Genomic DNA, 25032 nt, shown 5'->3' with positions numbered 1-25032 from the left:
CCAGTGTCCCCAATCCCCCCAGTGTCCCCAAACCCCCCAGTGCCCCCAATCCCCCCAGTGTCCCCAGTGTCCCCGTACCCTGCTGATGGCCAGCAGGCAGCGCAGCCGCCCAGGTGTGCCCAGGTGTCTGAGCTTCCAGTGCCCCCAGTGTCCCCAGTGTCCCCAAGCCCCCAGTGTCCCCAAGCCCCCCAATGTCCCCAGTGCCCCCAAATGTCCCCAATGTCCCCAGTCCCCCCAGTGTCCCCAGTGTCCCCAATCCCCCCAATCCCTCCAGTGTCCCCCCTGTCCCCAGTGTCCCTGTACCCTGCTGATGGCCAGCAGGCAGCGCCCAGGTGTGCCCAGGTGTGCCCAGGTGTCTGAGCTTCCAGTGCCCCCAGTGTCCCCAATGTCCCCAGTCCCCCCAGTGTCCCCCCTGTCCCCAGTCCCCCCCCTGTCCCCAGTGTCCCCATACCCTGCTGATGGCCAGCAGGCAGCGCAGCCGCCCAGGTGTGCCCAGGTGTCTCAACTTCCAGTGCCCCAATCCCCCCAGTGTCCCCAGTCCCCCCAATGTCCCCAATCCCCCCCAATGTCCCCAGTGTCCCCAGTGTCCCCAAACCCCCCAGTGCCCCCAATCCCCCCAGTGTCCCCAGTGTCCTCCCTGTCCCCAGTGTCCCCGTACCCTGCTGATGGCCAGCAGGCAGCGCAGCCGCCCAGGTGTGCCCAGGTGTCTGAGCTTCCAGTGCACCAGGTGCTCCCAGGCGAAGACCAGCAGGCTCAGCCCCATGGCCACCAGCAGCATGTAGAAGACCCCGGCCATGTTGTCGATGTCCAGCTTGCTGCTCATCACCTCCAGCTTCTCCTGGTGGCAGATCCCCGACAGCCAGAGCCGCTCCAGCATCTCGATCTCGTCTGGGAGGGCAGGATCGGGGTCAGCGGGGCCTGGGGCAGCTCGGGGGGGTTTGGGGGCATCTCAGGGGGGTTTGGGAGCTTCTTGGGGGGTTTGGAGGCATTTCAGGGGGGTTTGGGGGCATCTCGGGGGGGTTTGGGGACAGCTCAGGGGGGATTTGGGGGCATCTCGGGAGGGTTTGGGGACAGCTCAGGGGGATTTGGGGGCATCTCGGGGGGGTTTGGGGGCTTCTTGGGGGGGTTTGGGAGCTTCTTGGGGGGTTGGGGGCATCTCAGGGGGGTTGGGGGCATCTCAGGGGGTTTGGGGGGCATCTCAGGGGGGTTGGGGGTGTCTCAGGGGGTTAGGGGTCATCTCAGGGGGGTTTGGAGGACCTCTTTGGGTCTTAGAGCGGTTCCCAGAGCTCCTGGAGAAGTTCCTTGGGGATTTGGAGGCACCTCGGGGTGGTTTGAGGGCATTTTAAGGGGTTTGGGGGTATCTCAGGGGGTTTGGGGTATCTCAGGGGGGTTTAAAGGTCCTCTTGGGAGGCTGAGGGGTCATTTTGAGGTGTTAGAAGGTCCAAAACCCCTCCAGGACCCCAAAGACCCCCCAAACCCCCAGACCCCCACCGTCCCCCAGGAGCTGGAGCAGGGCCAGGTCCACGGGGCGCTTCCAGCGCGATCCCCCGCTGCAGGGCGATGCCGTAGGGACCCCAAACCCCCCAAAGACCCCCAAGGACCCCCCAAAGACCCCCCAAGGACCCCCCCAAACCCCCCAAAGACACCCCCAAGGACCCCCCAAACCCCCCAAAAAACCCCCCAAGGAACCCCCAAACCCCCCGACCCACCGTCCCCCAGGAGCTGGAGCAGGGCCAGGTCCACGGGGCGCTTCCAGCGCGATCCCCGCTGCAGGGCGATGCCATAGGGACCCCAGACCCCCCAAAGACCCCCCAAAAGCCCCTCAAACCCCCCAAGGACCCCCCAAAAAACCCCCCAAAGACCCCCCAGAGCCCCCAGACCCCACCGTCCCCCAGGAGCTGGAGCAGGGCCAGGCCCACGGGGCGCTTCCAGCGCGATCCCCGCTGCAGGGCGATGCCGTAGGGACCCCAAAACCCCCCAAAGACCCCCCCAAGGACCCCCAAAAACCCCCCAAAGACCCCCCAAAAACCCCCCAAACCCCCCAGACCCACCGTCCCCCAGGAGCTGGAGCAGGGCCAGGTCCACGGGGCGCTTCCAGCGCGATCCCCGCTGCAGGGCGATGCCGTAGCCCGTGGAGGCGAAGACCTTCCCCGAGCCGATGGTGACCAGCTTGCAGCCCTCCTCCTTGCGGGCCATGTAGTTCAGCACGGCCGCGTCGTAGATGAAGGCGTCCAGCTTCCTGAGGGACACGCCCACTTGACTAAGCCACGCCCACCGCTCGGAGACCCCGCCCACAGGACCATAAAGCCCGCCCACGGCATCACCTGTGCACTTAACGCTGTCCCTGTGCCCCGCCCACAGGCTATAGGCCACGCCCATTGCACACCAGGCTCCGCCCACCGTGCCTAAACCACGCCCACAGCCTCACCTGTGCACTAAGCCCCGCCCACAGTGGCACCTACGGTGTTGGCGATACTCCTAAGCCCCGCCCACATATAGGTGATGGCCACGTGGCTCCGCCCACAGCCTTTAAAGCCCCACCCACAGCATTACCTGTGCACTAAACCCCGCCCACAGGATCAGCCATGGTGCTGTCAATCCCCATAAACCCCGCCCATCACCTACAGGCCACGCCCTGTGCGCTAAGCTCCGCCCACAGATGACAAACATGTGCTTGAGTCACGCCCACAAAGCCACGCCCATTGCATAAATTATACAACTCCACCCATTTATTATCAGGCTCCGCCCACTCCCATAAAGCCCCCCCTCCCTCAAAGGCCCCTCCTCTATTTGCTTCTGTCCATCATATGCCACGCCCACACCAAGCCACGCCCTCCTATGTTAAGCTCCTCCCCTCCAGGCTCCTCCCATCTCAGACTCCACCCCAATTCTCCCTTTTTTATTGCCCATTCCCCGATTTTTTCCCCGTACCCCTTTTCCCCCCTTTCCCCCCATTTTTCCCCATTTCCCCCCATTTTCCCCATTGTTCCCCGTTTTTCCCGATTTCCCGGGTTCTTACCCCGTTTTGAGGTGCTGCAGCATGTCCCCCACTCCGCGCTGGTTCTAACCCCCCCATACCCCATTTCCCCCCCATTTTTCCCCCATTTTTCCCCATTTTCCTTCCATTTTTCCCCCTTTTCCCCTGTATTTTCCCCATTTCCCCCCATTTTTTCCCCATTGTTCCCCATTTTTCCCGATTTCCCGGTTTCTTACCCCATTTTGAGGTGCTGCAGCGCGTCCCCCACTCCATTCTGGTTGTAGCCCCCCCATACCCCATTTCCCCCCCATTTCCCCCATTTTTCCCCCTTTTCCCCCATTTTTTCCCCTTTCCCCCCCATTTCCCCCCATTTTTCTCCATTGTTCCCCGTTTTTCCCAATTTCCCGGGTTCTTACCCCGTTTTGAGGTGCTGCAGTGCGTCCCCGACTCCGCGCTGGTTCTAACCCCCCCATACCCCCTTTCCCCCCCATTTCCCCCCATTTCCCCCCCATTTTTCCCCCTTTCCCCCCATTTTTCCCCCATTTCCCCCCATTTTCCCCCATTTCCCCCCCATTTTCCCCCCATTTTTCCCCATTGTTCCCCGTTTTTCCCGATTTCCCGGGTTCTTACCCCGTTTTGAGGTGCTGCAGCGCGTCCTCCACGCCGCGCTGGTTGTAGCGCACCATGTAGCTGTGCATGGCCGGGTAGTTGCTGCGGATGTTCTTCTCCGTGCTGCCGTTGGGCACCGTGCCGAACTTCAGCGGGGGGTACTGCTCCTGGGGCCGCTGGAACTGCACCAAAACACCCCAAAATCACCTCAGGGACCCCAAAATCACCTCAGGGACCCCAAATCACATCAGGGACCCCAAAATCACATCAGGAACTTCAGCGGGGGGTGCTGCTCCTGGGGCCGCTGGAACTGCACCAAAACACCCCAAAATCACCTCAGGGACCCCAAAATCACCTCAGGGACCCCAAAATCACATCAGGGACACCAAAATCACATCAGGGACACCAAAAATCACCTCAGGGACCCCAAAATCACCTCAGGGACACCAAAAATCACATCAGGGACCCCAAAATCACATCAGGGACACCAAAATCACCTCAGGAACCCCAAAATCACCTCAGGGACACCAAAATCAACTCAGGGACCCCAAAATCATCTCAGGAACTTCAGCGGGGGGTGCTGCTCCTGGGGCCGCTGGAACTGCACCAAAACACCCCAAAATCACCTCAGGGACCCCAAAATCACCTCAGGGACACCAAAATCACATCAGGGATACCAAAAACACCTCAGGGACACCAAAAATCACATCAGGGACACCAAAATCGCATCAGGGACCCCAAAAATCACATCAGGAACCCCAAAAATCACCTCAGGGACACCAAAATCACATCAGGGACCCCAAAATCACCTCAGGGACCCCAAAAATCACATCAGGGACCCCAAAATCACCTCAGGGACCCCAAAAATCACATCAGGAACACCAAAAACACCTCAGGGACACCAAAAATCACATCAGGGACCCCAAAATCACATCAGGAACCCCAAAAATCACATCAGGAACCCCAAATCACATCAGGAACCCCAAAAATCATCTCAGGAACTTCAGCGGGGGGTGCTGCTCCTGGGGCCGCTGGAACTGCACCAAAACACCCCAAAATCACCTCAGGGACCCCAAAATCACCTCAGGGACCCCAAAATCACATCAGGGACCCCAAAAATCACATCAGGGACACCAAAATCACCTCAGGGACACCAAAATCACATCAGGGACACCAAAATCACATCAGGGACCCCAAAAATCACATCAGGGACCCCAAAAATCACCTCAGGTACACCAAAAATCACATCAGGGACACCAAAATCACATCAGGGACCCCAAAATCACATCAGGAACCCCAAAATCACATCAGGAACCCCAAAAACACCTCAGGGACACCAAAAATCACATCAGGGACACCAAAATCACCTCAGGGACCCCAAAATCACATCAGGGACACCAAAATCACATCAGGAACCCCAAAAACACCTCAGGGACACCAAAAATCACATCAGGGACACCAAAATCACCTCAGGGACCCCAAAATCACATCAGGAACCCCAAAAACACCTCAGGGACACCAAAAATCACATCAGGGACACCAAAATCACCTCAGGGACCCCAAAAATCACATCAGGAACCCCAAAAATCACATCAGGAACTTCAGCGGGGGGTACTGCTCCTGGGGCCGCTGGAACTGCACCAAAACACCCCAAAATCACCTCAGGGACCCCAAAATCACATCAGGGACGCCAAAATCACATCAGGAACCCCAAAAAATCACATCAGGGACCCCAAAATCACATCAGGAACCCCAAAAATTGCCTTGGAATGGGCAAAAAGCCACCTGGGCCGACAGGGACCCAGCAAACCCTGAAAAGTGACCCCCAAAAGTGACCCCCAAAAGTGGCCCCCAAAAGTGACCCCCAAAAGTGACCCCCTAAAGTGACCCCCAAAAGTGACCCTCCTGCTGTCCCCCCGATGTCCCCCTGGTTTTCTCCTATGTCCCCCTCGTGTCCCCAGTGTCCCCCTGGTGTTGCCCTGATGTCCCCCCGGTCTCCTCACGGTGTCCCCCAGTGTCCCCCAGTGTCCTCCCTGTGTCCCCGTGGTGTGTCCCCGATGTCCCCCGGTCTCCCCTTGGTGTCTCTCCAATGTCCCCCTGATGTCCCCCTGGGTTTCCCCCCGATGTCCCCCAGTGTCCCCCTGGTGCCCCACAGTGTCCCCCCGATGTTTCCTCAGTGTCCCCCCGATGTCTGCACAGTGTCCCCCTGGTTTACCCCCAGTGTCCCCCTGGTGTCCCCCTGATGTCTCCCTGGTTTCCCCCCGATGTCCCCCCAGTGTCCCCTCGATGTCCCCTCAGTGTCCCCCTGGTCTCCTGTCGCTGTCCCCTGGTCTCCCCCCAGTGTCCTCCTGATGTCCCCCCGGTGTCCCCCTGGTCTCCCCACCATGTCCATGTGGTGTCCCCCCAGTTTCCCCCCAGTGTCCCCCTGATGTCCCCCTGGTCTCCCCACAATGTCTCTGTGGTGTCCCCCCAGTGTCCCCCTGATGTCTCCCTGGTTTCCCCCCAGTGTCCCCCTGGTGTCCCACAGTGTCCCCACAGTGTCTTTCCAGTGTTCCCCCGGTCTCCTTTTGATGTCCTCCCCGTTTCCCCCCAGTGTCCCCCTGATGTCCCCCCAGTGTCCCCCTGGTGTCCCTGACATGTCCATGTGGTGTCCCCCCAGTTTCCCCCCAGTGTCCCCCTGGTGTCCCCACAATGTCCCCACCATGTCCCTGTGGTGTCCCCCCTGGTCTCCCCCTGGTTTCCCCCCAGTGTCCCCACAATGTCCCCACAATGTCCCCGCAATGTCCTTGTGGTGTCCCCCCAGTCTCCCCCCAGTGTCCCCCTGATGTCCCCCCAGTGTCCCCCTGCTCTCCCCCCGGTTTCCCCCCAGTGTCCCCCTGCTGCCCCCCAGTGTCCCCCCAGTGTCCCCCTGATGTTCCCCCAGTGTCCCCCTGCTCTCCCCCCAGTTTCCCCCCAGTGTCCCCCTGATGTCACCCTGATGTCTCCCTGGTTTCCCCCAATGTCCCCTCAGTGTCCCCCTGATGTCCCCCCGGTGTCCCCCCAGTGTCCCCCCAGTGTCCCCCTGCTCTCCCCCCGGTTTCCCCACAGTGTCCCCCCAGTGTCCCCCCAGTGTCCCCCCAATGTCCCCCCGGTTTCCCCCCAGTGTCCCCCTGCTGCCCCCCCAGTGTCCCCCCAGTGTCCCCCTGATGTCCCCCGGTGTCCCCCTGCTCTCCCCCCGGTTTCCCCGCAGTGTCCCCCTGATGTCACCCTGATGTCTCCCTGGTTTCCCCCAATGTCCCCCCAGTGTCCCCCTGATGTCCCCCCGGTGTCCCCCTGATGTCCCCCCGGTGTCCCCCTGCTCTCCCCGCGGTTTCCCCGCAGTGTCCCCCTGATGTCACCCTGATGTCTCCCTGGTTTCCCCCAATGTGTCCCCCAATGTCCCCCCAGTGTCCCCCTGATGTTCCCCCAGTGTCCCCCTGATGTCCCCCCAGTGTCCCCCCGGTGTCCCCCTGCTCTCCCCCCGGTTTCCCCGCAGTGTCCCCCTGCTGCCCCCCAGTCTCCCCCCAGTGTCCCCCCAGTGTCCCCCCGGTGTCCCCCTGCTCTCCCCCCGGTTTCCCCGCAGTGTCCCCCTGCTGCCCCCCAGTGTCCCCCCGGTGTCCCCCCGGTGTCGCGCGTGTCACCTTGCGGTCGCTGAGGCCGGACACGGTGTCCACGTACTCCTCCTGGATCATGAAGGCCGCCAGGTTGGCGGTGTAGCTGGCGAGGAAGATGACGGCGAAGAAGGCCCAGACCAGCACCATGATCTTGCTGGTGGTGCCCTTGGGGTTCTCCACCGGCACCGAGTTGTTGAACACCAGCGCCCACAGCAGCCAGATGGACTTGCCGATGGTGAAGGTGGAGCCACCCGCGCCTGGGGGGACAGGGGACAGCAGGACAGGGTCACCTGGGGTCACCTGGGGTCACCTGGGGTCATACAGGCACAGGGGACACCACGGGGTCACACAGGGACAAGGTGTCACCAATGGCAGCCAGATGGACTTGCCGATGGTGAAGGTGGAGCCACCCGCGCCTGGGGGGACAGGGGACACGGGGACAGGGTCACCTGGGGTCACCTGGGGTCACCTGGGGTCACCTGGGGTCACCTGGGGTCACACAGGGACAGGTGCCACCAATGGCAGCCAGATGGACTTGCCGATGGTGAAGGTGGAGCCACCCGCGCCTGGGGGGACAGGGGACACGGGGACAGGGTCACCTGGGGTCACCTGGGGTCATACAGGGTCACCTGGGGTCACCTGGGGTCATACAGGGACAGGTGTCACCAATGGCAGCCAGATGGACTTGCCGATGGTGAAGGTGGAGCCACCCGCGCCTGGGGGGACAGGGGACATGGGGACAGGGTCACCTGGGGTCACCTGGGGTCACCTGGGTTCACACAGGGACAGGGGACACCATGGGGTCATACAGGGACAGGTGTCACCAATGGCAGCCAGATGGACTTGCCGATGGTGAAGGTGGAGCCACCCGCGCCTGGGGGGACAGGGGACACGGGGACAGGGTCACCTGGGGTCACCTGGGGTCACCCAGGGACAGGGGACACCATGGGGTCACACAGGGACAGGTGTCACCAATGGCAGCCAGATGGACTTGCCGATGGTGAAGGTGGAGCCACCCGCGCCTGGGGGGACAGGGGACACGGGGACAGGGTCACCTGGGGTCACCTGGGGTCATACAGGGTCACCTGGGGTCACCTGGGGTCATACAGGGACAGGTGTCACCAATGGCAGCCAGATGGACTTGCCGATGGTGAAGGTGGAGCCACCCGCGCCTGGGGGGACAGGGGACAGCGGGACAGGGTCACCTGGGGTCACCTGGGGTCATACAGGGACAGGGGACATCATGGGGTCATACAGGGACAGGTGTCACCAATGGCAGCCAGATGGACTTGCCGATGGTGAAGGTGGAGCCACCCGCGCCTGGGGGGACAGGGGACAGTGGGACAGGGTCACCTGGGGTCATACAGGGTCACCTGGGGTCACACAGGGACAGGGGACACCATGGGGTCACACAGGGACAGGTGTCACCAATGGCAGCCAGATGGACTTGCCGATGGTGAAGGTGGAGCCACCCGCGCCTGGGGGGACAGGGGACACGGGGACAGGGTCACCTGGGGTCACCTGGGGTCATACAGGGACAGGTGTCACCAATGGCAGCCAGATGGACTTGCCGATGGTGAAGGTGGAGCCACCCGCGCCTGGGGGGACAGGGGACAGCGGGACAGGGTCACCTGGGGTCACCTGGGGTCATACAGGGACAGGGGACATCATGGGGTCATACAGGGACAGGTGTCACCAATGGCAGCCAGATGGACTTGCCGATGGTGAAGGTGGAGCCACCCGTGCCTGGGGGACAGGGGACACGGGGACAGGGTCACCTGGGGTCACCTGGGGTCACCTGGGGTCACCTGGGGTCACACAGGGACAGGTGTCACCAATGGCAGCCAGATGGACTTGCCGATGGTGAAGGTGGAGCCACCCGCGCCTGGGGGGACAGGGGACAGCGGGACAGGGTCACCTGGGGTCACCTGGGGTCATACAGGGACAGGGGACATCATGGGGTCATACAGGGACAGGTGTCACCAATGGCAGCCAGATGGACTTGCCGATGGTGAAGGTGGAGCCACCCGCGCCTGGGGGGACAGGGGACACGGGGACAGGGTCACCTGGGGTCATACAGGGTCACCTGGGGTCACACAGGGACAGGGGACACCATGGGGTCACACAGGGACAAGGTGCCACCAATGGCCACTGCAGCCAGATGGACACGCTGCTGGTGGGGGGGGACAGGGTCACCTGGGGTCACCTGGGGTCACCTGAGGTCACACAGGGACAGGGGACACTGGGAGTGTCACAAGGGGACACGAGATGACCCCTCAACGCCCAGAGCAGCCGATGGATTTGTCACTGGTGAAGGTGAGGGACACCAGGGGTCACCTGGGGACACGGGGTGACACGGGGACAGCGGGTGACTCACGCTGGCCGCTGGCCAGGCTGCGGTTGTAGCCCACGGGGCTGAAGTACTCGAAGATGAAGACGGTGACGGCCACCACGGTGAGACACATGACGAACATCATCACCCACACGGCCGGGCTGTACGGCTCTGCGGGGACACCGGGGACATTGGGGGACATCAGGGGACATTGGGGACATTGGGGACACACGGTGAGACACATGACGAACATCATCACCCACACGGCCGGGCTGTACGGCTCTGCGGGGACACCGGGGACATCGGGGACATTGGGGACATTGGGGACATGAGGGGACATGGGGGACATTGGGGACATTGGGGACATTGGGGACATTGGGGACATTGGGGACATGGGGGACATTGGGGACATTGGGGACATGAGGGACATTGGGGACATCGGGGACATTGGGGACATTGGGACATTGGGGACATTGGGGACATGAGGGACATTGGGACATTGGGGACATTGGGGACATGAGGGAGACAGGGGGACATGGGGACATTGGGGACATGGGGACACACGGTGAGACACATGACGAACATCATCACCCACACGGCCGGGCTGTACGGCTCTGCGGGGACACCGGGGACATTGGGGACATTGGGGACATTGGGGACACTGGGGACATGAGGGGACATTGGGGACATTGGGGACATCGGGGACATCGGGGACATTGGGGACATTGGGGACATGGGGACACACGGTGAGACACATGAAGAACATCATCACCCACACGGCCGGGCTGTACGGCTCCGTGGGGACACCAGGGACATTGGGGACATCGGGGACATTGGGGACACTGGGGACATGAGGGACATTGGGGACATCGGGGACATTGGGGACATTGGGACATTGGGGACATTGGGGACATGAGGGACATTGGGACATTGGGGACATTGGGGACATGAGGGAGACAGGGGGACATGGGGACATTGGGGACATGGGGACACACGGTGAGACACATGACGAACATCATCACCCACACGGCCGGGCTGTACGGCTCTGCGGGGACACTGGGGACACGGGGGATCCCAGTTGGGATTTTGGGGGATCCCAGTTGGGTTTGGGGGATCCCAGATGGGATTTTGGGGGTCCCAATCAGGATTTTGGGGATCCCAGTTGGATTTTGGGGTCCCTTTGGGGTTTTGGGGTCCCAGTCAGGATTTTGGGGTACCCAGGAAGGCGGAGGGGGACACGGTGCCGTTGCTGCGGGACACCATGACGCTGATGCCGGTTGGGATTTGGAGATCCCAGTTGGGATTTTGGGGTCCCAATCCGGATTTTGGGGGTCCCAATCAGGATTTTGGGGATCCCAGTTGGATTTTGGGGTCCCTTTGGGGTTTTGGGGTACCCAGGAAGGCGGAGGGGGACACGGTGCCGTTGCTGCGGGACACCATGACGCTGATGCCGGTTGGGATTTTGGGGAATCCCAGTTGGGATTTGGAGGATCCCAGTTGGATTTTGGGGTCCCAATCAGGATTTTGGGGATCCCAGTTGGATTTTAGGGTCCCAATCAGGATTTTGGGGTCCCTTTGGGGTTTTGGGGTACCCAGGAAGGCGGAGAGGGACACGGTGCCGTTGCTGCGGGACACCATGACGCTGATGCCGGTTGGGATTTGTGGGATCCCAGTTGGGTTTGGGGGATCCCAATCTGGATTTTGGGGTCCCTTTGGGATTTTGGGGTCCCAATCAGGATTTTGGGGTACCCAGGAAGGCGGAGGGGGACACGGTGCCGTTGCTGCGGGACACCATGACGCTGATGCCGGTTGGGATTTGGAGATCCCAGTTGGGATTTTGGGGGTCCCAATCAGGATTTTGGGGATCCCAGTTGGATTTTGGGGTCCCTTTGGGGTCCCTTTGGGGTACCCAGGAAGGCGGAGGGGGACACGGTGCCGTTGCTGCGGGACACCATGACGCTGATGCCGGTTGGGATTTGGGAGATCCCAGTTGGATTTTGGGGTCCCAATCAGGATTTTGGGGATCCCAGTTGGGTTTGGGGGATCCCAGTTGGATTTTGGGGTCCCTTTGGGGTTTTGGGGTCCCAATCGGGATTTTGGGGTACCCAGGAAGGCGGAGGGGGACACGGTGCCGTTGCTGCGGGACACCATGACGCTGATGCCGGTTGGGATTTTGGGGGATCCCAGTTGGGATTTTGGGGTCCCAATCCGGATTTTGGGGTCCCTTTGGGATTTTGGGGTCCCTTTGGGGTTTTGGGGTACCCAGGAAGGCGGAGGGGGACACGGTGCCGTTGCTGCGGGACACCATGACGCTGATGCCGGTTGGGATTTGTGGGATCCCAGTTGGGTTTGGGGGATCCCAATCAGGATTTTGGGGTCCCTTTGGGGTTTTGGGGTACCCAGGAAGGCGGAGGGGGACACGGTGCCGTTGCTGCGGGACACCATGACGCTGATGCCGGTCTCCACGAAGGGCACGGAGAAGTCGATGATCTCGGAGCGCTCCTCGTTGATGGTCAGCGAGCCGATGGCCATGTCCGCGCGGCGGTAGAACACCTGGGCGGGGCAGGGCGTGGTCAGGGGGCGTGGTCAGGGGTGTGGTCAGAGGGGTGTGGTCAGGGGACTTTTTTTGGGGTCCTCTCCTGCCCTCCCCAGCCCTCCTTGGTTGCCTTCCCTGGGGGTCTCTCCCCAGCCCCCATCGCCACGGGGTCTCCATGGTGGGTTTGGGGTATTTTTGGGGTGCAGAGGGGGATTTTTGGGGTGCAGAGGGGTATTTTTGGGGCACAAAGGGGTATTTTTGGGGCACAGAGGGGTATTTTTGGGGCACAAAGGGGTATTTTTGGGGTGCAGAGGGTATTTTTTGGGGCACAGAGGGGTATTTTTGGGGTGCAGAGGGGTATTTTTGGGGTACAGAGGGGTATTTTTGGGGTGCAGGGAGCAGTTTTTGGGGCACAAAGGGGTATTTTTGGGGCACAAAGGGGTATTTTTGGGGTGCAGAGGGGTATTTTTGGGGCACAAAGGGGTATTTTTGGGGTGCAAAGGGGTATTTTTGGGGTGCAGAGGGGTATTTTTGGGGTGCAGAGGGGTATTTTTGGGGTGCAGAGAGGTATTTTTGGGGTGCAGAGGGGTATTTTTGGGGCACAAAGGGGTATTTTGGGGTACAGAGGGGTATTTTTGGGGCACAAAGGGGTATTTTTGGGGTGCAGAGGGGTATTTTTGGGGTGCAGAGGGTATTTTTGGGGTACAGAGGGGTATTTTTGGGGCACAAAGGGGTATTTTTGGGGTACAAAGGGGTATTTTTGGGGCACAAAGGGGTATTTTTGGGGTGCAGAGGGGTATTTTTGGGGTGCAGAGGGTATTTTTGGGGTACAGAGGGGTATTTTTGGGGCACAAAGGGGTATTTTTGGGGTACAAAGGGGTATTTTTGGGGTGCAGAGGGTATTTTTGGGGTGCAGAGGGGTATTTTTGGGGCACAGAGGGGTATTTTTGGGGTGCAGAGGGGTATTTTTGGGGCACAGAGGGGTATTTTCGGGGTGCAGAGGGGTATTTTTGGGGTGCAGAGGGTATTTTTGGGGTGCAGAGGGGTATTTTTGGGGTACAGAGGGGTATTTTTGGGGCACAAAGGGGTATTTTGGGTATTTTTGGGGTGCAGAGGGGTATTTTTGGGGTACAAAGGGGTATTTTTGGGGTGCAGAGGGGTATTTTTGGGGCACAAAGGGGTATTTTTGGGGAACAAAGGGGTATTTTTGGGGTGCAGAGCGGTATTTTTGGAGCACAAAGGGGTATTTTTGGGGCACAAAGGGGTATTTTTGGGGTACAGAGGGGTATTTTTGGGGTGCAGAGGGGTTTTTTGGGGCACAAAGGGGTATTTTGGGGTACAGAGGGGTATTTTTGGGGTACAGAGGGGTATTTTTGGGGCACAAAGGGGTATTTTTGGGGTGCAGAGGGGTATTTTTGGGGTGCAGAGGGGTATTTTTGGGGCACAAAGGGGTATTTTGGGGTACAGAGGGGTATTTTTGGGGTACAGAGGGGTATTTTTGGGGCACAAAGGGGTATTTTTGGGGTGCAGAGGGGTATTTTTGGGGTGCAGAGGGGTATTTTTGGGGCACAAAGGGGTATTTTTGGGGTGCAGAGAGGTATTTTTGGGGCACAAAGGGGTATTTTTGGGGCACAAAGGGGTATTTTTGGAGGGCAGAAGGGTATTTTTGGGGTGCAGAGGTGTATTTTTGGGGAGCAGAGGGGTATTTTTGGGGTGCAGAGGGGTATTTTTGGGGTACAGAGGGGTGTTTTTGGGGTGCAGGGAGGTGTTTTGGGGGGTCCCACCTCCCCCCATGCCCTCCCTGGGGGTCTCTCCCTATCCCCCATCGCCATGGGGTCTCCATGGTGGCTTTGGGGTATTTTTGGGGCACAAAGGGGTGTTTTTGGGGTGCAGGGAGGTGTTTTGGGGGGTCCCACCTCCCCCACCATGCCGTTCCAGACGCCATCGATCTTCTTGCCGTGCTTGCCGTTGGTGACCAGGTACAGGTCGTAGGTGAAGCCCAGGGCCCGCGCCAGGCGCTTCAGGATGTCGATGCAGAAACCTTTGCAGCACTTCTTCTCAAAGGGCGGGGGGCTGCAGGGGACCCCCAGAGTGATGGGGACACCCCCAGGGCCTTGGGGACACCCCCAGAGTGGTGGGGACACCCTCAAGGTGGTGGGGAAACCTCCAGAGTCTTGGGGACACCCCCAGGGTCTTGGGGACACCCTCAAGGTCTTGGGGACACCCCCAGGGTCTTGGGGACACCCCCAGAGTCTTGGGGACACCCCCAGGGTCTTGGGGACACCCCCAGAGTCTTGGGGACACCACCAGAGTCTTGGGGACACCCTCAGGGTCTTGGGGACACCCCCAGGGTCTTGGGGACACCGTCAGGGTCTTGGGGACACCACCAGGGCCTTGGGGACACCCCCAGGGCCTTGGGGACACCCTCAAGGTGGTGGGGACACCCCAGGGCCTTGGGGACACCACCAGGGTCTTGGGGACACCCCCAGGGCCTTGGGGACACCCCCAGAGTCTTGGGGACACCCTCAGGGTCTTGGGGACACCCCCAGGGCCTTGGGGACACTGTCAGGGTCTTGGGGACACCACCAGGGTCTTGGGGACACCCCCAGGGCCTTGGGGACACCCCCAGAGTCTTGGGGACACCCCCAGGGTCTTGGGGACACCCTCAGGGTGGTGGGGACACCCCCAGGGCCTTGGGGACACCCCCAGGGCCTTGGGGACACCCTCAGGGTCTTGGGGACACCCCCAGGGTCCTGGGGAAACCCCCAGAGTCTTGGGGACACCCTCAGGGTCTTGGGGACACCCCCAGGGCTTTGGGGACACCCTCAGGGTCTTGGGGACACCCCCAGGGTGCCAGGGACACCCCCATGGTCAAAGTGTCACCTCCAGGGGGACAGAGAACACCTCCAGAACACAGGTGTGTCCCCCACCTGATGATGCCACCCCCACCTGACCCAGGTGTCCCCCCACCCGGGCAGTGCCACCCCCAGGTGTCCCCCAGCTGTCCCCCAGCTGTCCCACATGTCCCCCACCTGGCAGTGCCACCCCCAGCTGTTCCAGGTGTTCCCCAGGTGTTCCCCAGCTGTCCCCCAGGTGTCCCCCAGGTGTCCCATGTGTCCCCCACCTGTCAGTGCCATCCTCAGCTGTCCCAGGTGTCCCCCAGCTGTCCCAGGTGTCCCCCACCTGGCAGAGCCACCCCCAGCTGTCCCCCAGGTGTCCCCCAGCTGTCCCAGGTATCCCCCAGGTGTCCCCCAGCTGTCCTCCAGCTGTCCCAGGTGTCCCCTAGGTGTCCCAGGTGTTCCCCAGGTGTTCCCCAGCTGTCCCCCAGGTGTTCCCCAGCTGTCCCCCAGGTGTCCCCCAGGTGTCCCAGGTGTCCCCCAGCTGTCCCCCAGCTGTCCCAGGTGTCCCCTAGGTGTCCCAGCTGTCCCCCAGGTGTTCCCCAGCTGTCCCCCAGCTGTCCCAGGTGTCCCCTAGGTGTCCCAGGTGTCCCCCAGGTGTTCCCCAGCTGTCCCAGGTGTCCCCTAGGTGTCCCAGGTGTCCCCTAGGTGTCCCAGGTGTCCCCCAGGTGTCCCCCAGCTGTCCCCCAGGTGTCCCCCAGGTGTCCCAGGTGTCCCCACCTGGCGGTGCGGTTGAGCTGGTGCCGGCAGGGCACGGAGTCGCGGATGCAGGTGCCGGTGGCGGGGTCGATGTTCTCCACGATGACAAAGGGACGTTCCTCCAGCGTGGCCACCGTCAGGTGCCGCCCGTCCTCCACGGGCTGCAGGAACCGTCCGTAGCGCGACCACACCGGGTACTTGAGCCTCAGCACCTGCTGCTCCCAGCTGCCCACCTGGGGACATGGGGGGACACGTGGGGACACGTGGGGACAGGCCAAGGTGTCACCTCCTACACTGTGTCACCACATACAATGTCACCTCCTACACCGTGACCACACCGGGTACTTGAGCCTCAGCACCTGCTGCTCCCAGCTGCCCACCTGGGGGGACACGTGGGGACACGGGGGGACACGTGGGGACACGTGGGGACAGGCCAAGGTGTCACCTCCTACAGTGTGACCACACCGGGTACTTGAGCCTCAGCACCTGCTGCTCCCAGCTGCCCACCTGGGGACACGTGGGGACACGTGGGGACACGTGGGGACACGTGGGGACACGTGGGGATGGACACCCAGAGGGTGACAGGCCAAGGTGTCACCATGATGGGATGTCACCTCCTACACCGTGACCACACCGGGTACTTGAGCCTCAGCACCTGCTGCTCCCAGCTGCCCACCTGGGGACACGTGGGGACACGTGGGGACACGAGGGACAGGCCAAGGTGTCACCACCCAGAAGGTGTCACCACCTGCAATGTCACCACCTACACCGTGACCACACTGGGTACTTGAGCCTCAGCACCTGCTGCTCCCAGCTGCCCACCTGGGGACACGTGGGGACACGTGGGGACACGTGGGGACAGGCCAAGGTGTCACCTCCCACACCGTGACCACACCGGGTACTTGAGCCTCAGCACCTGCTGCTCCCAGCTGCCCACCTGGGGACAGGTGGGGACACCCAGAGGGTGACAGACCGTGCTGGGATGTCACCATGGCAAGGTGTCACTGCTAGGGGTAACAGGCTGGGAAATGTCCCCGTGCCAGGGTGTCACCGTTGGGGACAATGGTGCTGTCACCGTGGTAGGGAAATGGGGAAGAGGACACGGTGTCACCATGATGGGACATTACTGCTGGGGACAATGACAGGATCACCTGGGTGGGCAGCCAGCCAAGGTGTCCCCGGGACAGGGCAGGAGGCCGAGCCATGTCCCCGTCACTGCCCAGGTGTCAGTGCCACCCCCGGGTGCCACGTTGTTGTGACAACACAGCGTGACAGCGGGATGAGGGGGAGGGACGGTGGAGAGCAGATGGCACCGAGCCCTGGGGACGCTGTGGTGGCATTGTCACCGTGCCCGGAACCCCAACGCCGAGCAGAGAGGTGCCCTGGGGACATCCCTGTCCCTGTGGGTGACATCCCTGTCCCCGTGGGTGGCACTCACCACCTCCCAGGTGCGCTCCTTGTTGAGGGAGATGACGACCAGCGAGGGGTTCACCAGGTACCCGTCCTCGTTGAAGGAGAAATCCTTCTGTCCCCACGTGATGTTCATGAAGTACCTGCCCAACAGGACCCCGGGCACGTTTAGTGTCACCTGAATGTCCCCAACCTGACCCCAAGCGTGTTCAGGGTCACCTGAATGTCCCCAACATGACCCCGAGTGTGTCCAGGGTCACCCGAATGTCCCCAGCCTGACCCCAAGTGTGTCCAGGGCCACCTGAATGTCCCCAACCTGACCCCGAGTGTGTTCAGGGTCACCTGAATGTTCCCAACCTGACCCCGAGCATGTCTAGTGTCACCTGAATGTCCCCAACCTGACCCCGAGTGTGTCCAGGGCCACCTGAATGTCCCCAACTCAACCCCAACCCCATCTAGAGCCACCTGAGTGTCCCCAACCCAACCCCAACCATGTCTAGAGCCACCTGAGTGTCCCCAACCTAACCCCAACCCCATCTAGAGCCACCTGAGTGTCCCCAACCTCACCCCAACCCCATCTAGAGCCACCTGAGCGTCCCCAACCCAACCCCAACCCCATCTAGAGCCACCTGAGCGTCCCCAACCCAACCCCAACCCCATCTAGAGCCACCTGAGCGTCCCCAACCTAACCCCAACCATATCTAGAACCACGCCTAGAACCACCTGAATGTCCCCAGCCTGACCCCAACCATGTCTAGAGACACCTGAGTGTCCCCAACCCAACCTAACCCCATCCAGAGCCACCTGAGTGTCCCCAACCCAACCTAATCCCATCCAGAGCCACCTGAGTGTCCCCAACCCAACCCCATCTAGAGCCACCAGTACCTCCCCAACCTAACCCCAACCACGTCTAGAGCCACCTGAGTGTCCCCAACCCCATCTAGAACCACCTGAGTGTCCCCAACCCACCCCAACCCCATCCAGAGCCACCAGTACCTCCCCAACACCCCCAAGCCCCGCCCGGCAGCACCACCCGCCCCGAGCGGCGCCACCTGTGCAGGTTGTCGTTGATCTGGGTGACGTTGGGCGCGCGGCAGTCGTTGTTGAACTCGGGGATGAAGCCGTAGTCGCGCAGCAGCGCCTCGGCGCCCTTGGCCACGATGGCCACGCCGTTGCGCACGCGGTGCTGCAGGTCGTCGCGCCAGCCGGCCGACAGCACGGCGAACAGCCCGGCGGGCGCGTGCTCGGGCAGCTGCTCGCTGCCCCCCAGGTTGGTGCCCACCACGAACCAGATGTAGCCGGGCCCGGCGAGGCCGGCGTCGCGGGCGGCGCGGAACACGGCCTCGGCCTCGTCGCGCGAGCAGTAGAGCAGGCGGATCTGCGCCGACACCTCGCGCAGCTGCCGGCGCGTCCGCGCGCCCTCGGGGTCGTCGGTCAGGTTCAGGGTGACCACGCCGCGGTGCTCCCAGCCGATGAAGCTGCTGTCGGTCAGCACCTCCACGTAGTCCACGAAGTCCTCGTAGCCGGGCAGCAGCGTGGTGACCACGGCGAAGGCCGTCCAGTCGTACTCCTCCAGCACCTCGAAGATCACCTGGAGCTGCTGCTCCGTGGAGGAGCCCAGCTGCAGGAAGGTGGAGCCCTTCTCCTGTGGTGGGGTGGGGGAGGACACAGGGTGGGGACAGTCACGTTGGGGACAGTCGGGTCACGCTAGAGGTGGCTGGGGTTAGGGATGGGCTGAGGATGGGCAGGTGGGGCTGGAAGGTGGTTGGGGTTTGGGGACCAGGAGTGGGGACAGCTGGGTGGATCTACACGTGGTTGGGGATGTTTGGGTGACACTGCACATGGTGGGGGCTTGGGGACAGTTGGGTTGGGGACATTCAGGTGACTCTAGACACAGTTGGGATGTCATAGAGTTGGGGACATTCAGGTGACTCTAGACACAGCTGGGATTTGATAGAGTTGGGGACATCCAGGCGGTCCTAGACACAGCTGGAGATTGCTGGGTGGCCCTAGACATGGTTGGGGTTGGGTTGGGGACATTCAGGTGGCTCTAGACACAGTTGAGGAGAGCTGGGTGCACCTAGACACAGTTGGGGACATTCAGGTGGCTCTAGACACAACTGGAGATAGTTGGGTGCACCTAGACATGGTTGGGGACATTCAGGTGGCTCTAGACACAGTTGAGGAGATGTGGGGGTACCTAGACACAGTTGGGGACATTCAGGTGACTCTAGACACAGTTGGGGTGTCATAGAGTTGGGGACATTCAGGTGACTCTAGACACAGCTGGGGATAGTTGGGTGCACCTAGACATGGTTGGGGACATTCAGGTGACTCTAGACACAGCTGGGATGTCATAGAGTTGGGGACATTTAGGTGGTCCTAGACACAGCTGGGGATAGTTGGGTGCACCTAGACACAGCTGGGGACATTTAGGTGGCTCTAGACACAGCTGGGGAGAGCTGAGTGCCCCTAGACACGGTTGGGGACATTCAGGTGGCTCTAGACACAGCTGGAGATAGTTGGGTGCCCCTAGACATGGTTGGGGACATTCAGGTGGCTCTAGACACAGCTGGGGAGAGCTGAGTGCCCCTAGACACAGTTGGGGACATTCAGGTGGCTCTAGACACAACTGGAGATTGCTGGGTGCATCCAGACACAGTTGGGGACATTCAGGTGGCTCTAGACACAGCTGGGGATAGTTGGGGACAGCTGGGTGACACAAGACACGGCTGAGGTTGTATTGGGGACAGCTGGGTGACACAAGACACGGCTGAGGTTGTGTTGGGGACAGCTGGGTGACACAAGACACAGCTGAGGTTGTGTTGGGGACAGCTGGGTGACACAAGACATGGCTGAGGTTCTGTTGGGGACAGCTGGGTGACACAAGACACGGCTGAGGTTCTGTTGGGGACAGCTGGGTGACACAAGACACGGCTGAGGTTCTGTTGGGGACAGCTGGGTGACACAAGACACGGCTGAGGTTGTGTTGGGGACAGCTGGCTGGCTCTGGACACAGCTGGGGACATTTGGGTGACCCTAGACAGGACAGGTTGGAGATGGCCGCACTGAGGACATCCGGTCGGTTCCAGATCCATCTGGGGACATTCAGGTGTCTCTGGACACAGCTGGGGATTGCTGGGTGCCCATAGACATGGTTGGGGACATCCAGGTGGCTCTAGACACAGTTGAGGAGATGTGGGGGCACCTAGACACGGTTGGGGACATTCAGGTGGCTCTGGACACAGTTGGGGATAGCTGGGTGCACCTAGACACAGTTGGGGACATTCAGGTGGCTCTAGACACAGCTGGGGATAGTTGGGGACAGCTGGGTGACACAAGACACGGCTGAGGTTGTGTTGGGGACAGCTGGGTGACACAAGACACGGCTGAGGTTGTGCTGGGGACAGCTGGCTGGCTCTGGACACAGCTGGGGACATTTGGGTGACCCTAGACAGGACAGGCTGGAGACGGCCGCACTGAGGACAGCCGGGCGGTTCCAGATCCATCTGGGGACATTCAGGTGTCCCTAAAGGCGCTCGGGGTCACCTCAGGGCGTCACCTTGGGCGTGAGGACGATGGCGGAGCCGCCGTTGACGCCGATGATGGGCACGGAGGTCTGGGCCGAGATGAAGTCGAGGATCTGCGCCACGGCCTCGGAGCGCGTGTCGTCCTCGAAGACGACGCCGTGGATGCGCAGCGAGGACAGCACGTCGCACAGCCGCACGATCAGGCTGCGCGGGTTGGTGTCGTTCAGCACCACCCCCACCGGGTTCACGTCCAGAGAGAAGTTCCGGAAGGTTCCGGGCGCCAGGCGGGGCCCGGCGGGGCCGTAGGAGGCCCCGCTGAGGATCACGGCCACGTTGAGCGTCCGGCGCGGCGCCGCCGGCGGCTCCAGGAAGGGGCTGGCGCAGGCCAGGGCCAGGGCGAGCAGCATCCTGCCGGCGGGCACGGGCACGGGCACCGGGCGGCTCATCGCGCCTCCGCCGCTGCGCCCTGCGGGGACACGGCGGGCACCGGCTCACCCCTGCCCACCCCTGCCCACCAGTAACCACCAGTAACCAACAGCGCCCACCAGTAACCACCAGTAACCACCAGTAACCACCAGTAACCACCAGTACCAACCAGTAACCACCAGGGCCCACCAGGGCCCACCAGTAACCACCAGTAACCACCAGTAACCACCAGCGCCCACCAGTACCAACCAGTAACCACCAGTAACCACCAGTAACCACCAGTAACCAACAGCGCCCACCAGTAACCACCAGTACCAACCAGTAACCACCAGCGCCCACCAGTACCAACCAGTAACCACCAGTACCAACCAGCACCCACCAGGGCCCACCAGTAACCACCAGTACCAACCAGTAACCACCAGGGCCCACCAGTAACCACCAGGGCCCACCAGTAACCACCAGTAACCACCAGTAACCACCAGCGCCCACCAGTACCAACCAGTAACCACCAGGGCCCACCAGTAACCACCAGTAACCACCAGTAACCACCAGGGCCCACCAGTAACCACCAGAAACCACCAGTACCAACCAGTAACCACCAGTACCAACCAGTAACCACCAGCGCCCACCAGTGCCCACCAGCGCCCACCAGCGCCCACCAGTACCAACCAGTAACCACCAGTACCAACCAGTAACCACCAGGGCCCACCAGTAACCACCAGGGCCCACCAGTGCCCACCAGTACCAACCAGCAACCACCAGTACCAACCAGTAACCACCAGTAACCACCAGTGCCTACCAGTAACCACCAGTAACCACCAGAGCCCACTGGTACCAACCAGTAACCACCAGTACCAACCAGCAACCACCACTAACCACCAGTAACCACCAGAGCCCACTGGTACCAACCAGCAACCACCAGTACCAACCAGTAACCACCAGGGCCCACCAGTAACCACCAGTAACCACCAGTGCCCACCAGTGCCTGCCAGTGCCAACCATTAACCACCAGTAATCACCAGTACCAACCAGTAACCACCAGGGCCCACCAGTGCCCACCAGAGACCACAGGTACCAACCAGTAACCACCAGTACCAACCAGTAACCACCAGTAACCACCAGTAACCACCAGTAACCACCAGTAACCACCAGGGCCCACCAGTAACAACCAGTAACCACCAGTGCCCACCAGTAACCACCAGTAACCACCAGTGCCCACCAGTAACCACCAGTAACCACCAGTGCCCACCAGTAACCACCAGTAACCACCAGTAACCACCGGTGCCCACCAGTACCCACCAGCAACCACCAGAAACCACCAGTGCCCACTGGTGCCCACCAATAACCACCAGTGCCCACCAGTGACCACCAGTAACCACCAGTACCAACCAGTGCCCACCAGTAACCCACCAGTAATCCCAGTAACAGCCCAGCACAAGCCCCGTTACCATCCCCAAAACCAGCGGGGACCGACCAGTGTCACTGTCCCCACGACAATGGGGGGACAAATCTGCCAGAGGGTGACAAACGCCTGTCACTGTCCCCAGAACAGCAGGTGACAAACCCCTGCCACTGTCCCCAGAACAGCAGGTGACAAATCCCTGTCACCATCCCCAGAGCAGCAGGTGACAAACCCCTGTCACCATCCCCAGAGCAGCAGGTGACAAACGCCTGTCACCATCCCCAGAACAGCAGGTGACAAACCCCTGTCACCATCCCCAGAGCAGCAGGTGACAAACCCCTGTCACTGTCCCCAGAACAGCAGGTGACAAACCCCTGTCACTGTCCCCAAGCCAGCAGGGGACAAACCTGTGCCTGCGGGTGACAAACCCCTGTCACCATCCCCAGAACAGCAGGTGACAAACCCCTGTCACTGTCCCCAGAACAGCAGGAACAAACCCCTGCCACTGTCCCCAGAACAGCAGGTGACAAACCCCTGTCACTGTCCCCAGAACAGCAGGAACAAACCCCTGCCACTGTCCCCAGAACAGCAGGTGACAAACCCCTGTCACCGTCCCCAGAACAGCAGGAACAAACCCCTGTCACCATCCCCAGAACAGCAGGTGACAAACCCCTGTCACCGTCCCCAGAACAGCAGGGGACAAACCCCTGTCACCATCCCCAGAACAGCAGGTGACAAACCCCTGTCACCATCCCCAGAACAGCAGGTGACAAACCCCTGTCACTGTCCCCAGAACAGCAGGGGACAAACCCCTGTCACTGTCCCCAGAACAGCAGGTGACAAATCCCTGTCACCATCCCCAGAACAGGAGGTGACAAACCCCTGTCACCATCCCCAGAACAGCAGGTGACAAACCCCTGTCACTGTCCCCAGAACAGCAGGAACAAACCCCTGTCACCGTCCCCAGAACAGCAGGTGACAAACCCCTGTCACCGTCCCCAGAACAGCAGGTGACAAACCCCTGTCACTGTCCCCAGAACAGCAGGAACAAACCGATGCCAGCGGGTGACAAACCTGTGTCATTGTCCCCAGAATAGCAGGGACAAACCCGTGCCAGTGGGTGACAAACCTCTGTCACCGTCCCCAGAACAGCAGGAGGGGACAAACCCATGTCCCCATCCCCGCACCAGCCAGGACAAACTGTCCCCGTGCCGGGGGGGGGGGACACAACCCCCGGTGTCATTGTCCCCACGTCCGCAGGAGACAAAGCTGTGTCACCGTCCCCGTGACAACGGGGTGACAAGTCAATGTCCTCACCCCCCTCCGTGTCCCCTCCCAGGCGACACCGGCTGTGTCCCCACGTCCCGTTCCCTCCGTGTCCCCACCCCCGGTGCCACCCCCCGTGTCCCCTCCGTGTCCCCCCCAGGCCACACCGGCTGTGTCCCCGTCCCGTTCCCTCCGTGTCCCCACCCCCGGTGCCACCCCCCGTGTCCCCTCCGTGTCCCCTCCAGGTCCTACCTGGCCCAAGCTCCTCTCCGGGGGGCTCTGCCTCATCTCGGCCGGGGGGGACGACACGGAGAGGACACCGGGGGGGGGGGTTGGGGACACCGGGGGGGGTGGCTTGGGGACACTGGGGGGGTTGGGGACACACACACGGGGGGGCTTGGGGACACTGGGGGGGTTGGGGACACACACACGGGGGGGTGGCTTGGTGGCTGCACCTGGGGGAGGAGGGGGCAGTGAGGGGGGGCGGTCTGGCCCTTCCTGCCTGACCCTCCCCCCAAAATGTCCCCCCAAATGTCCCCCAAAATATCGGATCCCCCCTCAGGCTCTCTCAGCTCCCCCACTGGGGATCCCAGTTTACCCAGTTGGCTCCTCCTAGGCCCACCAGTCCACTTCCAGTTCACCCAGCTGGATCCCAGTTCATCCCAGTTCCCCTCCCATCCCTTCCCAGTGCCTCACAGTGAGACCCCAGCATTCCCCAGTCCCCCCCAGTCCCATTCCAGCCACCCCCAGTCCCCCCCAGTCCCATTCCAGCCACCCCCAGTCCCCCCCTCTCCCATTCCAGTCCCTCCCAGTTCCCCCTCTCCCAATTCCAGTCTCTCCCAGTTCCCCCAAATCCCATTCCAGTCCCTCCCAGTTCCCCCTCTCCCTTTCCAGTCCCTCCCAGTTCCCCCCTCTCCCATTCCAGTTCCTCCCAGTTCCCCCAAATCCCATTCCAGTCCCTCCCAGTCCCCCCCAGTCCCATTCCAGCCACCCCCAGTCCCCCCCTCTCCCATTCCAGTCCCTCCCAGTTCCCCCAAATCCCATTCCAGTCCCTCCCAGTTCCCCCCTCTCCCATTCCAGTCCCTCCCAGTTCCCCCTCTCCCAATTCCAGTCTCTCCCAGTTCCCCCAAATCCCATTCCAGTTCCTCCCAGTTCCCCCCCTCCCATTCCAGTCCCTCCCAGTTCCCCCACTCTCCCATTCCAGTCCCTCCTCTCCCATTCCAGTCCCTCCCAGTTCCCCCCTCTCCCATTCCAGTCCCTCCCAGTTCCCCCCCTCCCATTCCAGTCCCTCCCAGTTCACCCCTCTCCCATTCCAG

The 25032-nt window shown here is 61.4% G+C and overlaps 1 protein-coding gene across 1 annotated transcript in view; it reads right to left on the bottom strand.

The window, feature by feature from the left end:
• LOC132335018 (glutamate receptor ionotropic, NMDA 2D-like) overlaps positions 1–25032 on the bottom strand; it is a 30048-nt gene that overhangs the window by 520 nt on the left and 4496 nt on the right. The window contains exons 2-12 of the mRNA XM_059861140.1: positions 20655–21088; positions 18145–18737; positions 17121–17235; positions 15704–15915; positions 14003–14159; positions 11950–12103; positions 9596–9721; positions 7246–7475; positions 3608–3768; positions 2052–2239; positions 659–888 (exon numbers count right to left, since the gene is read on the bottom strand). Of these exons, the coding sequence (XP_059717123.1) occupies positions 659–888; positions 2052–2239; positions 3608–3768; positions 7246–7475; positions 9596–9721; positions 11950–12103; positions 14003–14159; positions 15704–15915; positions 17121–17235; positions 18145–18737; positions 20655–21088 (2600 nt within the window). The remainder of the gene's footprint in view (positions 1–658; positions 889–2051; positions 2240–3607; positions 3769–7245; positions 7476–9595; positions 9722–11949; positions 12104–14002; positions 14160–15703; positions 15916–17120; positions 17236–18144; positions 18738–20654; positions 21089–25032) is intronic.

This window comes from Haemorhous mexicanus, chromosome 16 (genome assembly GCF_027477595.1).
Source record: "Haemorhous mexicanus isolate bHaeMex1 chromosome 16, bHaeMex1.pri, whole genome shotgun sequence".
Classification (NCBI taxonomy): domain Eukaryota; kingdom Metazoa; phylum Chordata; class Aves; order Passeriformes; family Fringillidae; genus Haemorhous; species Haemorhous mexicanus.
Note: the sequence above shows the minus strand (reverse complement) of the source record. Positions and strands in the feature narration are given on the sequence as shown.